This window comes from Neltuma alba, unplaced genomic scaffold (genome assembly GCF_004799145.2).
Source record: "Neltuma alba isolate B1F8T4 unplaced genomic scaffold, ASM479914v2 tig00012763_pilon, whole genome shotgun sequence".
In the NCBI taxonomy this organism is placed as follows: domain Eukaryota; kingdom Viridiplantae; phylum Streptophyta; class Magnoliopsida; order Fabales; family Fabaceae; genus Neltuma; species Neltuma alba.
Window position 1 is genome coordinate 757,237 of NW_021637174.1, and position 15,440 is coordinate 772,676.

At 31.1% G+C, this 15,440-nt stretch overlaps 1 protein-coding gene across 1 annotated transcript; it reads left to right on the forward strand.

Moving 5' to 3' along the window:
* The first annotated feature begins 7,440 nt into the window (after positions 1-7,440).
* LOC114730762 (plasma membrane ATPase 4) lies at positions 7,441-15,070 on the forward strand. The gene is made up of 16 exons (XM_028917867.1): positions 7,441-7,579; positions 10,057-10,176; positions 10,270-10,506; positions 10,618-11,379; positions 11,482-11,604; positions 11,691-11,795; positions 11,876-12,020; positions 12,123-12,287; positions 12,402-12,640; positions 12,733-12,765; positions 13,003-13,084; positions 13,181-13,341; positions 13,423-13,596; positions 13,711-13,893; positions 14,196-14,377; positions 14,600-15,070. Exons 1-16 carry the CDS (start codon positions 7,520-7,522, stop codon positions 14,694-14,696), a joined length of 2,868 nt encoding a protein of 955 aa, XP_028773700.1. The 5' UTR covers positions 7,441-7,519; the 3' UTR covers positions 14,697-15,070.
* Positions 15,071-15,440: the final 370 nt, after the last annotated feature.

Sequence of the window (15,440 nt, forward strand, 5' to 3'; positions counted from 1 at the left end):
TGAGTAGTAAGGGTATTGTTAAGAAAGAAAACATCTATTTATTACAAATAACTAATTAACTGATTCTTTTAATTTACTTAAATTAATCAATTATTTTTTATATTAAAAACATGAACTTTGTATCCCTGAGACATGTGAAAACAGATTCCCGCATGTTGACCTGCGCATCTGTTTTGAATCATTTGCCCGTTTATATTTTTAAAAAAATAGGAAAAGTTGGTCAAAAGTTCTTGGTTAAAAATTAATTCTATAGACATATTTAACAACTCATGTTTAATTTTTCCAAACTCTGTACAATTTACCATTTTTAATTATGTACAGATGCCTTCCATTTTACACATAGTGGAAGATTCAAGTATTCTATTCATGATTGAAGATAATACTCCTTCGGTCTTAAATATAAGATCTCTTTTGTAATGTAAATTATATTGCAAAAAGAGTCTTATATTTAGGACCAGAAGAATATAATTTATATATAAATTTTGCAATAAATATATACATAAACACATAAAATTAATAAAATTACGCTTTTTATAAATTATATTTTTATATAAAATCATATTATTTATAAAGCATGATATGTTTGACTCTCACAAATTGAATGAAAAAAGATGGGCCTCATCTTGTAGTTTGTACAAGTGAAATAGTGGTCAGGATTGTGGCGGTGGCCGGTGGGGCCTCTTTTATGGGAGCCATTATTCATCCAGCCGGCGGCGGGTAAGTTACGATGGCCTTGACCGGCGGGGCAAGTCATTTTCTGGGGCTTATGGCCGCCGATAAGTTACCCTTCAAAGTTTCTTTCTTAATGGTAGTATTTTGAAAAGTATGTTGTCATTTTCAACAATGCAGACTTCTGGGCATGAAAGTCGCTTTCTCAAGCAAAAGATCTGTCATAGATTCTTAAACCCTTTGAAGATGGGGAAGAATTGGGAAATTTTCTGTTATTAATCCCTTTACTTTTGTCGTTAGTCCTTTTATTTTTATTGTTAATACCTTTATGTTTCTTGGTAATTTTCTTTCTTGTGCTTTTAATTCTCTCATGGATTCTCGTTAGTCCCATTATGCTTCTTATTAATCTCTATTTTTTTTTTCTGGTTACTCTCCTTACGTTTCTTGTTAATCTCTTTATTTATTTTGTTAATCTTCTTATTTTTGTCGTTAATATGCTTATTTTTATTGTTAATTCACTTACTTTTTTGTTTTGTTAATTTACTTATATTTCTTGTTAAATCCCTTATTTTTGTTGTTAATATTTTTATTTGGGTCATTAACCCCCTTATTTTTGTCATTAATTTCCTTTTTTTTGGTAAAATTAATTTCCTCATTTTTGTTGTTAGCCCTCTTATTTTGGTTGTCTTTATTTCTCACAGGGCCATTTCTGTCTTTTTACCTGCAGAAATTAATTTCATTTCTTTTTGACCGAAAAGGTTAATTTCATTTCAATTCCTTTAGATTGCAGTGAAGTTTCAAAATGCTTTGAAGGCGAATGAAATTTTTTTAGCTAAACTAGTTCCTACACCTCTGGTCCTATTTATAAAACAAAAAGAGAAGATATTTTTTGGTCATATTTATAAGGTATTAAGAGAAATTTTTTTGTATATATGTATAATTTTATCCTTAACTTATTATTATGTTGACTTTGTTTACATGAGATATAATGTACTCCTCCGGTCCTAATTATAAGACCCAATTGACTTATTTGAGGAGATTAAGGAAGTATTAAGTGGTTATTTATAATAAATAAGTGTTGTTATTCCTAAAAATCTTTGCTAATTAAGTATATTGGCTAAAACTATCATTTTAGAAGGATTATCTTGGAAAAAAATACATAAATATAAGAGAGAAAATGATTGGGTCTTATAATTAGGACCAAATAAAAAGTCAAATTGGGTCTTATAATAAGGACAGGAGTATATTAAATTGATAAAGTTGAAAAGTTGTTAAATTTTAAATGAAAGTTAATAAAGTTTAAGATTTTTCTTAGTCTATGTAAAGCATGCTAAAAGTGATTTATAAATAGGATCAAGGGAGTATTTGACATTTTCCTAAAATTACTACATCAGATTTTTTATATAAGATCCATTTGAATCTACCTTTTTTCTTCAATTTCTTTTTTTTTTCTCAAACTAATTAATTAATTTAAGAAAATCATGGTGCAATTTTTATAATTAACTAATTTTGTTGACTTTTTTAATTTACTCAAATTAATTAATAGCTCTTATTTTACTAAATCAGATGAAGTACTATATATTTATAAATTGAAATTCAATCTACATTTTATTTATTCATTTATTTATGATTTAGAAACAAATACAAACACCCGTGCGCACTTATAGGCAAGGAAGAATTAGGTGCCATTACCTAAAACTAATACCAGCGGGTGGTGCATGACACTTTACACTAATTTTTATTTTTCATCGAAAAAACAATGGAAAGAACCCGTGGGGGTTCAAAAGATAATTGCGGAGACATTTTTCAGTGTTATGATTATTTATCCTTCTCAATAAACAGCCCTTCGATCTAGGAAAGTCTTTAGGACTCGGGAAAACCTATCTTGGGTTTACAATTTTTTGTGTGGAGAAAATTACAATCAAGTTTAAAAAAAAAATTAATTATTAAAAAGTTTTAATAATAAGTTAAACAATCTGTAATAATGAGTTTTAAAGTAATAAATAATAATTTTTATAACTTATTTTGTAATTATTTTTCTTTTTTAAAATCTTATTATATTCCTTTTTTTTTTTAATATGTTAGCACGGCTCATGTTCTTATTTTGTCTTTAAATATATCCGTTACAAATTTTGATGGCAAAAAAAAAATACAACTCTTTTTTGCCAACATAATACTTCTTTTAAATATAAGACTCATTTTATAATATAAATTATACTTATTTTATAATATAAATTATATTATAAAATAAATCTCATATTTAGAATCAAAAGAAATAATTACTCACTGTTACGCTGTATTTGACTAATCAAAATATCAATGTATGTATCTCATTCCTGAATGCTACTCGTACTTCTTTGGAAAACATTGTACTTTTAACTCTAAAACATAAACTACTAATTAATTTCATATAAATAGTTATAATGAATGTTTGACTGTTCTGTGCAAGTTGTTTCAGTTCAACCCATAAGCGATGACATTAAAATTGGCAGTATCATGAAGAGGGTCCAACTCCAACGCACCTCTATTAACGTGCCGTGGAAAAACCAGAATTAACGACGTTTCAGTTTCAGGTTGCCTAGCCCAGTCGCCTTCCTCTGCGTGGGACCCACCTAATTTAAAAGTCAATTTCGATTTTTTTTCCTTTTTAAAGGGAGAATAATAAATATATACCACAGAAATTATAAAATCCCAATCACTTTAATAAATTTTCACTACCATTGACTTGCAAATAATAGCACAATTTTGTGAAAATATCTGATTTAAGATTTTGTAATTTTCAAGATTTTTTTGTCATTTTTCCTTTCTTGTATGCTTTGAATTGTTTTATGTAAATCCCATGCTTTTTTTTTTTTGCCAATTTAAATCCCATGCTTATGAATCAATGCTCAGATTGTTTAGATATATCAAATGTTTTAATTATATTTGTTAATACATCATTTATGCTTAAGTTAAATAAATTTATATTTTAATGCAAGTATATTTTTATTAAATTTATTTTTGAATTTATTTTTATAGAGGGAATTTATTCACAAAATTGTTATTATGTTTGAGGTTTATTTTATAATTTTAATAAAATAAACCTAGTGATTTTATATCCTTACTGTTTTTTCTGTGCTAAACCTAGTGATTTACTTTTTTCAATTGACAAGTAAGTCTAACAATTTTAAAAATATAAAATTAAAAATATAATAAATACAAAAAAATTTTTGAGTCCCTAAATAGAATAAATAGAATTTCAATTTTGTTTATAGTGAATAACAATATGTACTTGGAAACTTGCCTTGCTGAAATTAGCTCCTCTCTTTTTCAACCTTGTAATTTAGTTTTTTCTCCTACATTGTTGTGCGAAAATTGCACTTTTTCTTTGGAGGCTTTTGACTTTTGGCTGTAATTGTTTTATAACTTTTTCTTGGTATGCATTCTCCAAAAAACAGACAGGACTAGAGTCTTAATTCCCAAATGAATGTTCAGGTCAAAAAAAATTCTCAAATGAATGAATGAAACACAAGGTCAGTATTAATTATCAGTATACTCTTGTTGATCATGTTTATAAATCATTCCCAACATATTTCATACAGACAAAAAAATTTTAAATTTTATTAACTCTCATTTAAAATTTAATAATTTTTTAATTTTATCCCTATTAAATCTATACTGTACTTTATAAAAATGAAGTAAATACAATAATAGATAAAGATTAAAATTATACATCTATATAAAAAAATTTTCTCAGTAAAAAAATATCTTCTCTATATTTTATAAATAGAACCAAAAGAATATGATGCATTAGATCATTAACACAATGCATGCACTGTGGGCAAAAAAAAAAAACAATGTATGTACTATTCGATGTGATATAATTTGTTGATATCACATTATTATATTAGATGTGATAGTAATTTTTAAAATGTTAAGATGTGATTATATATGTTATATATATATGAAATATAAAATATTTATCCACCTTATTTTTCTTATTTATTTTTTATAAACTTCTCATTTATAAACTGATATATAATATAGTATTATACATGAGTATTTTAGGATGTTAAAAAAAGTATTTCAGAAAAATTATGTTATGTTTTTTTTATAGTTAACTAATTCATTTGATTTATTTAATTTATTCAAATTAATTAAATAGTTTTATATTAAGAATAAAATGAAATAACATGCAATCTTTTTTTTTTTTACCGGAAATAACATGCAATCTTTGAAAACTATATATCGAATCATCTACGTAGTTTTATAACGTTATCTCTTATATATATATATATATATATATATATATATTATTACTTTTAAAACTCCTTTGAAGTAGATTTTTAAGATTATTATAAACATTTTTTATTTGATTGTTTTATAAATTTTAATAAGCATCATAAAATTTTATAAAAGTGATTTTTACATTAAGAAAACTTAAAAATAAGAGCCCTTTCAATTCTTCTATGGATTTCCTTGAGGGATCGAGTTTTTACCCTAATTCCAAAAGTGTGAAGAAAAAAAAAAGTGACAATTTAAATTTATTTTTAACTCATAACTAATTTATATGATTTTAAAATATTGATATGATATCTGTATATTTGGAAAAACTTAAAATTAAAAAAAATCATAAAATGATATGTTCGTCTGTTATGCGGGGGACCCATAAGAGGTGAATTATTTTGTTCTTTTTTCTTTTTTTTTGCCAAAACATAAGAGGTGAATTATTTTGAAGTAAACGTTGAAAGATGAGAATCGTCATTTTCAGTCTTAATTGTGAGGCCTTGCCCTTCTCTGTTCTCGCCAACACATTGCCTCTAGCCCTCTACTTGATAGATTATAACATAGACACCCATATATCTCATCATCTCATACGCTGGATTTTATATAAAAACTAGTTAATTAATCTAAATTAAAAATTAATTAAGTTAGTTATTTGTAATAAATATATATTATATTCTTTTAAAATATATTTATTAATCATCTATATTAGATAAAACTACTATTTAATGAAATATTTAATATATATAATTACTGTAAAGACTATTTTTAAAAAAATAAATATAAAAAATGGATGTAGACCGAAAAATAAACTTAACTTTTTTTCGTGAGATACAAAAGTCACTGTCATTGTCTCTCTATATCCAATTGATCTGAAGAGAAGACGAGCTCCGTCCACCTCTCATTCCTGAGACGCCAAAATTTATTTAAATTATATATTTTAAATACATATCATTCATAAACTGATTAAAAAAAATCAAAGCCAGCTAATATAAACACCCCAAACATCTTGTGATATCGTATGTGCTTTTAGTAAGAGTTCAGTTGACTAATTTAAGGAGATTAAGGAAGTAAGTTGAGTTAGTTATTTGTTCTAAATAGGTGTTGTCTTTCCTAAAATATCCTTACTAATCAAGTGTATTGACTAGAACTATCATTATTAGAAGGGCTATTTTGAAAAAAAAAAGTATAAATATGAGAGACAAAGTGGATTGAAATCTTATATTTAGGATCAAAATAAAAGTCAAATAGGGTCTTATATTAAGGAGGTAGTATATAAATTTTCCATTATTCACAATCAATTTACTGTCAACTGCCACTAATATTTTTCTATTATTATAATAATATTGAGCAAAAAATTGAAATTAAACCATCCAATTCCAAAATTTCACAAAAAGATAGGTGTATCTAAAATATATTATTATTTGTTAAATTTTGGATTTTATGATATGTTCATATATTTATAAAAATAAAAATAATTTATTATTTTAATTATTTTTAAATTGCATTGTATTTTGTGCTGTTGTGGATCTATCTGATTTTACAACGGCCTCTCTCATTTACTGCATCTTATTATTTTCAAAATTTATTTAAAATAAATTTTTAAGATAATCATAAGCATATTTTTTTTTAATTTTTCTTGTTTTAAGAAGTTTTAATAAACTTGTGAAACTTTACAAATGTAATTTTTTATTAAAAAAAAAGTAAAGAAAAGGGTAAGGGGTCCTTAAAATTCTTCGATTAATTTCTTTAAGTGAGAATTTTTGTAATAATTTCACTAAAATGCAAGGAAAAAATAGTAACAAGCCATTTATTTTATATCGTAAAAATATGAATTTTAATTTTTAATTAATAATTGGTTTTAAAATCATGATAATATTTTTAGTCAAATTAAAATATTTAATATTCTAACAAATTGACTATAATACTTATAAAAAATCAAATAATCCATTCAATTCAGCTTATAATATACTCATTTGATTCTTAATATAAGATATAATTAATTAATTTGAGTAAATTAAACATATTAGTTAAATTAGTTAATATGATATATTTTTTCTAAAACAGACTAAACATCTTTCTTAATTTTCTTCCTATCTGTTTTACATATAAGACTAATATTAATTTTTCTATTAGATCCTACACTAGGAACTGGGGGAGTAATATAATAGTAGTTTCAATATTTAGTTAAAAATACTGGTGGTTGGCAAAAAAATACTTAAGATATTGGTTATAAATATCTCACCCCACCTTTTTTTTTTTTAAAATTTCACTTCAATTTAATTATATAAATGAATAATTAATTTTTTTTAAATATGTTAAATTTTAATATCTAAAAATTGAATTTTACATATTTTAAAATATTGATATGACCCTATTAAAAAAAACTTAAAAATAAATGAAGAAGATAAAATTTATCCGAAAGATGACTGCCGGTACTCAGTCTCCATTGAGAGGCCCTGCGTCTCCTATATAAATAGACCCAACCTCGTGATGCATTTATCGTCCTCTCTGAATCTGAAGGGGACGACCTATTTTGCTTCTTTTTTTCTCATTGTGAGATCTCCGGCGAAGCAAGTTAGCGGGGATGGCGGCCGGAAAGGCGGCGATCAGCCTGGAAGAGATCAAGAATGAGGCTGTTGATCTGGTACGTCGCTCTAAATTCCTTCGTTTGACTTCATCTGAAATTCTCTCGCTGCTCTGTTTCTCTCCGTTTTATTCTCTCCATAAACCGAGATCTTCGATTAAGTTATCGCCAGTTTTTACATATTGTGTTTTGGATTCTTCTTTTCTCACGCTCTTTCACTTGCTTCGGTTTAAGCTTTCTTTTGTATATACTACCTTTCACCTAACTCCGATTCCGATTCAGTTTATTCTCACTCTGTTTTCATGTTTCCCAGTTTTTCTCTTTAATTATCTGAAGCTCGTCGGAGATATTTTTTCCCTCTAACAAATAAATCTCATTAAAGATATCTGAAAACTTTCCTTATGAGTGTGAATAGTCAAAGAGGAGAACGACGTCGATGAAATTTTCGAAATCGAAAACAAGACTGAATTTCGAACCCATTAATGGAAGTCGTTTATTTGAGTAGCGTAGGGTACTTTTCTTTCATTTTCTTGGCGACCAAACGGAATGATTCCAGCAAATTTTCCAAGCGGATCTGAGGCGCACCATGTGAGAGACAGATAAGAGACGGAGTGAAATACGCTTTCGTTTTTCGTTCATATTAAAAAAGAAAAGAAAAAGCATTTAATAAATCTAACTCATCTGTCTCTCTCTTTGTCTCTGCCTTGTTTGGCGGGAGGGAGTTTAGGGTACTTTCCGTGGTACTTTATCCTTTTCATATTCGCCAAAACTGTTTTTTTTCCTTTTTTTCTGTTCACGGAGTTCTGAAATATAATTAAAATAATAAAAGTGTATTTAATTTTCTTAAATACACTTTTAATATCTATTTAACTAATTTAATTAGATTAAAAAATTAGATAAATTAATTAATTATAAAAAATATTATACATTTTTTTAAAATACCATAATTATCTTTGTTAATATCTTCTCTGTATCATTTACTTGATTATTTGATTATGGTTAAAAGCGCATCCACAAGAATAATTTTTAAAAAATGATAAATATAATAAATATGTCTTATATTTAAAATTAAAATTAATTTAATAATTAGGTTATATATTAAAAATCAAAGAACTATATTAATTTTTGTATAAAATAGCTTGAATTGATGATTGATCAATAACTAATTTTTTAAATAAACCAAAAGCATAGTGGCTTTTGGGAAGGGGCGCTTATGGCGGTGTAGGGTTAGTTAAATGGAGAAGCCAATCACATGGAGGGTTTGGTTGGCAACTTGTGAGGTCGCAATCTGATGTAGACACACTGCCTCCTCTCACGATGCACCGGTCAACACGTTCGGCTTTCCTCATTGGTTGCCCTCCTTAGCGTGCTTATCCTTCTACCACGTGGCACCGTCTTTGGCTGCCTCTTCCAATCCTTCCTTCCCGCATGGATTAATTAAATTATTTAAATAAAAATAAAAATAAAAATAATCAAATTTATATTTTTGGGATATATCTGGTTCATTCCTATGACTTGATGATGATTTCATGGATGGCCTGTTAGTTAAATAAAAATAAAAATAATTCATATTCATATTTCTTAAGTGTCAAACATTTTTGTTTTAGGGAAAAATTGTGAGAATCTTAAAACAAAGTTGCCAGTTATGATTCCATTTTTAATAGGTTGGGGCGTTGAGCATCTAATGATATTTTGTTCAGATTTTATTTCCCATTTGACATTTAGAAAAATCATATTTTACCTATTTTATTTAAATTTATTACAATCCCGAACATCAAAGTCGGAACCGCTGCGGATTTTTATGCACAAGATGATTCAATATGATTACAGGGAAATAACTAATGTTTTGATCATTAAGTGTTTTGGGTAAAAAATTTATTATTATTTATTCTCATAAATAGATAGACATAACTTATTAAAAATTAAATAGAGGGTAGGTCTCGACTCTTTCCATGTTAATTGTTCTATTTTGAGTTAAATAATCCCATGTTAATTAAATTTTTTTGCCATCCCATGTTAATTAAAGTACAATCTACTACGTTGTTCACTTATTATTGCGCACTGTTTGTTCATTATGTCTGGCTTTGGTAAAAAAAAAAAAAAAGGAAACTAAATCATTCAATTGAGAAGCTGCAATATGCACAGGTCTTAATTAAAGGTGCACTCCCACCTTCAAAGCGTGGAAGTAACATGCCTTCCTTCACGATGTGCTTGCGACCGCATTCTTTGACTTTTTAGCCGAGTAGAAAGTCAAACATTCCTTTTTCAAAATTAAAACAAAATTATTTAATTATTGTTTTTTTAATAGTCATCAATGATTATATATAAAAAAAAAAATCACACCATACGCAAGTGATGGGTAGTATGAACAATTTTCTATAGTCTATGTAATGCATAGAACCTAACTGGTGACTCAGCTAGTGTAGTAAAAGGACAAGTTTGATATTTAACTCAACTCTATAGTATCTTCTAATACTCTTTGAATCTGAGAGGATGTCTAACGGAATCCACTCTTTTCTAATATTCCTTGTTTACAGGAACGCATTCCAATTGATGAAGTGTTTGAGCAATTGAAATGTACCAAGGAAGGATTGTCCTCCCAGGAAGGAGCCAATCGGCTTCAAATATTTGGACCAAACAAGCTAGAGGAGAAAAAGGTTCGTTCTTATTCTTGTTTCTTTTTTTCTTCTTTGCTAGATGCTATTTTCCAAAAGCACTTTGCTGATTTGTGTTTCTGGTAATTTTCTCAGGAAAGCAAACTACTCAAGTTTCTTGGGTTTATGTGGAACCCCCTCTCATGGGTCATGGAAGCTGCAGCTATTATGGCAATTGCCCTTGCAAATGGTGATGGGAGGCCTCCAGATTGGCAAGATTTCGTCGGTATTATTGCCTTGTTGGTGATCAACTCCACCATCAGTTTCATTGAAGAAAATAACGCTGGAAATGCTGCCGCGGCTCTCATGGCTGGCCTTGCTCCAAAAACAAAGGTAATAAGATGAAACTTGTGTTTAATTTCATGGAAATGTGTCATTGAATTGTTTGAATAATTGCCAAGATAGAGCCTATTTTGACCACTCTTAATATCTGTACACTTTCAGGTTCTTAGAGATGATAAGTGGAACGAGGAAGAGGCTGCAATTCTAGTGCCAGGGGATATCATAAGCGTCAAGCTGGGTGATATCATTCCTGCAGATGCTCGTCTTCTCGAGGGTGATCCTTTGAAGGTAGATCAATCTGCTCTTACTGGCGAATCCCTCCCTGTGACCAAGAATCCGGGGGATGAAGTTTTCTCAGGATCCACCTGTAAACAAGGTGAAATTGAGGCTGTTGTTATAGCAACTGGAGTCCACACATTCTTTGGGAAGGCAGCTCACCTTGTGGACAGCACCAATCAAGTTGGACACTTCCAGAAGGTTCTCACAGCAATTGGGAACTTTTGCATTTGTTCTATTGCAGTTGGTATGCTGGCTGAGATCATAGTGATGTACCCAATTCAACATCGCAAGTACAGGGATGGAATTGACAACCTTTTGGTCCTCTTGATTGGAGGAATCCCCATTGCTATGCCTACTGTGTTGTCTGTCACAATGGCCATTGGTTCTCACAAGCTCTCACAGCAAGGTGCTATCACTAAGCGTATGACTGCTATTGAAGAGATGGCTGGTATGGATGTTTTGTGCAGTGACAAGACAGGGACACTCACTCTTAACAAGCTTAGTGTTGACAAGAACTTGGTTGAGGTCTTTGCAAAGGGTGTTGAAAAGGACCATGTTCTCCTCCTTGCTGCAAGGGCTTCTAGAACTGAAAATCAAGATGCCATAGATGCAGCCATGGTTGGAATGCTTGCTGATCCGAAAGAGGTTTGATTTTTCCTCTAATTGTCCTTTCTGTTGTTAAGTTCACTATTTGAAGTCCTGTTTGATTGGAACTGTGTGTATCGAACGTGTCATTTTCTTGTGTAGGCACGAGCTGGAATTAGAGAAGTCCACTTCTTACCATTTAATCCTGTGGACAAGAGAACTGCTTTGACTTACATTGATTCTGATGGAAAGTGGCACAGGGCAAGCAAAGGTGCTCCTGAGCAGGTAATCTCATCGTTTAGATAGCTCATAATTTGAGAGGTTTTTAGCCTATCTTGTTGATATTAACATCTTTGTTTTGGTCTCTACAGATCATGGACTTGTGCAACCTCAGGGAAGATACAAAGAAGAGGGTCCACGCTATCATTGACAAGTTTGCAGAAAGAGGGCTTCGTTCACTTGCTGTTGCTAGACAGGTTTATACCATTCCTAATCTTCAACTTTTACTAAACCACTTGCTGGCCAGCGTTATATAGCCAATCCTCATCTCTTGCAGGAAGTTCCTGAGAGGACCAAAGAAAGTCCCGGTGGTCCATGGCAGTTTGTTGGCTTGCTGCCACTGTTTGATCCCCCCAGGCATGACAGTGCTGAGACCATCCGAAGAGCTCTTAACCTTGGTGTAAATGTCAAAATGATTACTGGTAATTAAGCATTTTGATTCTTTATAAAGAAAAAGTTTCCATTGTACAATAGCATTTGTTGTTGAACTTCAAGTTTAACAAATTGGCCTTTGCTCTCTCTAGGTGATCAGCTTGCCATAGCCAAGGAGACTGGTAGGAGGCTTGGGATGGGAACAAATATGTATCCATCTGCTTCCTTGCTTGGTCAAGACAAAGATACAAATATGGCTGCACTTCCTGTAGAAGAGCTGATTGAGAAGGCGGATGGATTTGCTGGAGTATTTCCTGGTGAGCAATCTCTAACATCTCATTACTACAAATAAAAAAATTTCCTTTTCTTTATTTTCTTTGACATTGTCAGCTCTCTATCACTCATAAATGTTTAAATGTACAATCCCACAGAGCATAAATATGAAATTGTGAAGAAGTTGCAAGAAAGGAAACACATTTGTGGAATGACTGGCGATGGTGTCAATGATGCACCTGCTTTGAAGAAGGCTGATATTGGAATTGCTGTTGCCGATGCTACTGATGCTGCAAGAGGTGCTTCTGACATTGTCTTAACAGAACCTGGTTTGAGCGTTATCATCAGTGCTGTCTTAACTAGTAGAGCTATTTTCCAAAGAATGAAAAACTACACAGTTAGTCACTCTCCACTCTCTTCATTAATTTGTTGTCTTCGTTTGAAATGGGCTCAAGTCACATTATGTTTTTTTTTTTTTTTCAATTGCAGATCTATGCGGTGTCAATCACTATCCGTATAGTGGTAAGTAGATGTATGGGGGTGTTTGGATAGAAACCAAACCATGGTTTCAGAAGTGTTTTTACAGTTTACGAAGCAAATATGTGGAGGAGTTTGTCTCGTTTTACGGAAAAGTGCTTCTGAAACCATGGTTTGGAGGTTGCCAAACACCCCCCTAATGTTTATGAAAATTCACGTCATTCATTAGGACAAGGAATTGGGAACGTCAACTAATTTGATTGCCTTCATTTCTAAATGCAGTTTGGCTTCATGTTTATTGCGCTGATTTGGAAATTCGACTTCTCTCCGTTCATGGTTTTGATTATTGCTATTCTTAATGATGGTAAGATTTCTAACAAATACGTTTCAAAACTCAGAAATTTTTATTCTCTTTATTGATTATATGACGGCGACTTGACACAATGATTCATACTATAAGGAACAATCATGACTATTTCAAAGGACAGAGTCAAACCATCTCCCATGCCCGATAGCTGGAAACTCAAAGAAATATTTGCTACTGGAGTTGCTCTTGGAGGCTACTTGGCATTGATGACTGTCATATTCTTCTGGGCAATGAAAGAAACTAGATTCTTCCCTGTAAGAACCCATTAAACTTCATCATTACCTGTCCAACTTCTTAGGCTGAAAGCTTTTGACACCGTTCGATTATTTTTCCAGGACAAATTCGGAGTCAGACCCATCCATGACAGTCCTCATGAAATGACATCTGCTTTGTATCTTCAAGTCAGTATAGTGAGCCAGGCTTTAATCTTTGTGACCCGTTCTCGCAGCTGGTCCTATGTTGAACGCCCTGGATACCTGTTAGTAACTGCATTCGTTATTGCTCAGCTGGTCGGTATAATGATTCTTTAGTCCATTTGACTTTCAGGTTTTTGACACGGTTTAATTTAACCTGTTTATTTCTGGCAAAAGTGAACTGATATTTTTTGAGCTTATGTCTTGCAGATCGCAACAATAATAGCAGTATATGCAAACTGGGGCTTTGCAAGGGTTAAAGGAATTGGTTGGGGTTGGGCTGGAGTCATCTGGCTCTACAGTGTTGTCTTCTATGTTCCACTTGACTTGATGAAGTTTGCTATCCGCTACATCTTAAGTGGCAAGGCTTGGGTAAATATGCTAGAAAACAAGGTATGTTTGAGCCTATTGGTATATTCATAAACAAATCTAAACTTGAACTGGTTTTGTCTTATGAGCAGCAGATTTTGTTTTTGTTCTCAAAAGATGTTTTTGAAAGAAATATGAAATCCAGAACAAAATCAAATGAGCATCAACTTGAACTGGTTTTGTTATATGAGCAGAAGATTTTGGTTTCTATTCTCAAAAAATGTTTTTGGATGAGATATAAAAACCAGAATACAGTCAAATGAGCATTCTAGAATGGCAAGTTGTTCAAGGTTGGAGATTTATTCATTGTTGAAATGTATTTACAGACTGCCTTCACTACCAAGAAAGACTATGGAAAAGAGGAGAGGGAAGCTCAATGGGCTCTTGCTCAGAGGACCCTCCATGGCCTTCAACCGCCAGAAGCTTCTAGCATTTTCAATGACAAGAGCAGCTACAGAGAACTGTCTGAGATTGCTGAGCAGGCCAAGAGACGAGCCGATGTTGCAAGGTAAGCAAGCCATACATGCTTTAAGTTCGTGAGACCCAAATAAGAACTCATAAGTCACAGCAAAAAGCACTCATTTATGACTATATAAATTCAAGACATACTTTCTGTTTGAAACTTATATCTGATACGCTTAAAAACAGGCCTCTTCAACTTTGATCTGGTCTTCCAATTATATTATTTCATGTTGATGAGATTTTAATGTTCTTCCACTTTCACTTGCAGGCTTCGTGAGCTACACACACTTAAGGGGCATGTTGAGTCAGTGGTGAAGCTGAAAGGTTTGGACATTGACACAATCCAGCAACACTACACAGTGTGAGAAGCAAGCAAATATCAATTTTAGTTTTAGCAGAAAGGCCATGAAACAATGTAATACCTTGAAACAAGGGACTTAGAGAAGGCCTAGCTAATTTATTGCCTTACCTATATAAGGGAGAGAAAATCTTGTGCTATAGCTCTCCCATTTTTCTTTTCCTTTTTTTTTCCCTCATGAATTTCTGAGTTCTGGCCAAAAACAATGCCTCTGCCTACTCTTTTTCTTTCCCCTCTATATTATGAAAAGGGAAAGTGGCATTAGTTTCCACGCTTGCTCTCTTCATCGTTTTAAATATAATTTTGCATGATGATTTCATGTAATTTCCATGTTTCTTTGCTTAGATGTTGAAATTTAGGGTTAATATAATTTTTGACCCATCAAATTTGTCTTTATTTTAGTTTTGATCCTTCAAGTTTCTTTTCATTTAAAACATTAGTCTCTATAATTCACAGGAGTTTTCTTAACATTATACAAACTTTGAAATCATTTTCACTTTTCTCCCACCTTCCTTAGAAAATATCAGATTCTGCAAAATACAACGGGGTCTGAACAAGTTCCGAATGCTGTTGGATATGTTTTTAACTGAAACAACATGTGAAGATTCTGATTTACCCCCTTGACAGAGATTATCAAATGCTTTAAGCTATTCACCAGAAAAATATGAGGGAACAAGTAGCAGATGGATATCTTTATAAATCGTTTAGTCTTATTGCACATAGTTCATCTAAAACAGTGATCTTGTTCTTG

Coding starts and splice junctions, on each gene's coding strand:
- LOC114730762 (XM_028917867.1), top strand. CDS start 7,520: ATGGCGGCCGGAAAGGCGGCGATCAGCCTGGAAGAGATCAAGAATGAG. Junction 7,580..10,056: donor AGAATGAGGCTGTTGATCTG/GTACGTCGCTCT, acceptor CCTTGTTTACAG/GAACGCATTCCAATTGATGA. Junction 12,766..13,002: donor CAATCACTATCCGTATAGTG/GTAAGTAGATGT, acceptor TTCTAAATGCAG/TTTGGCTTCATGTTTATTGC.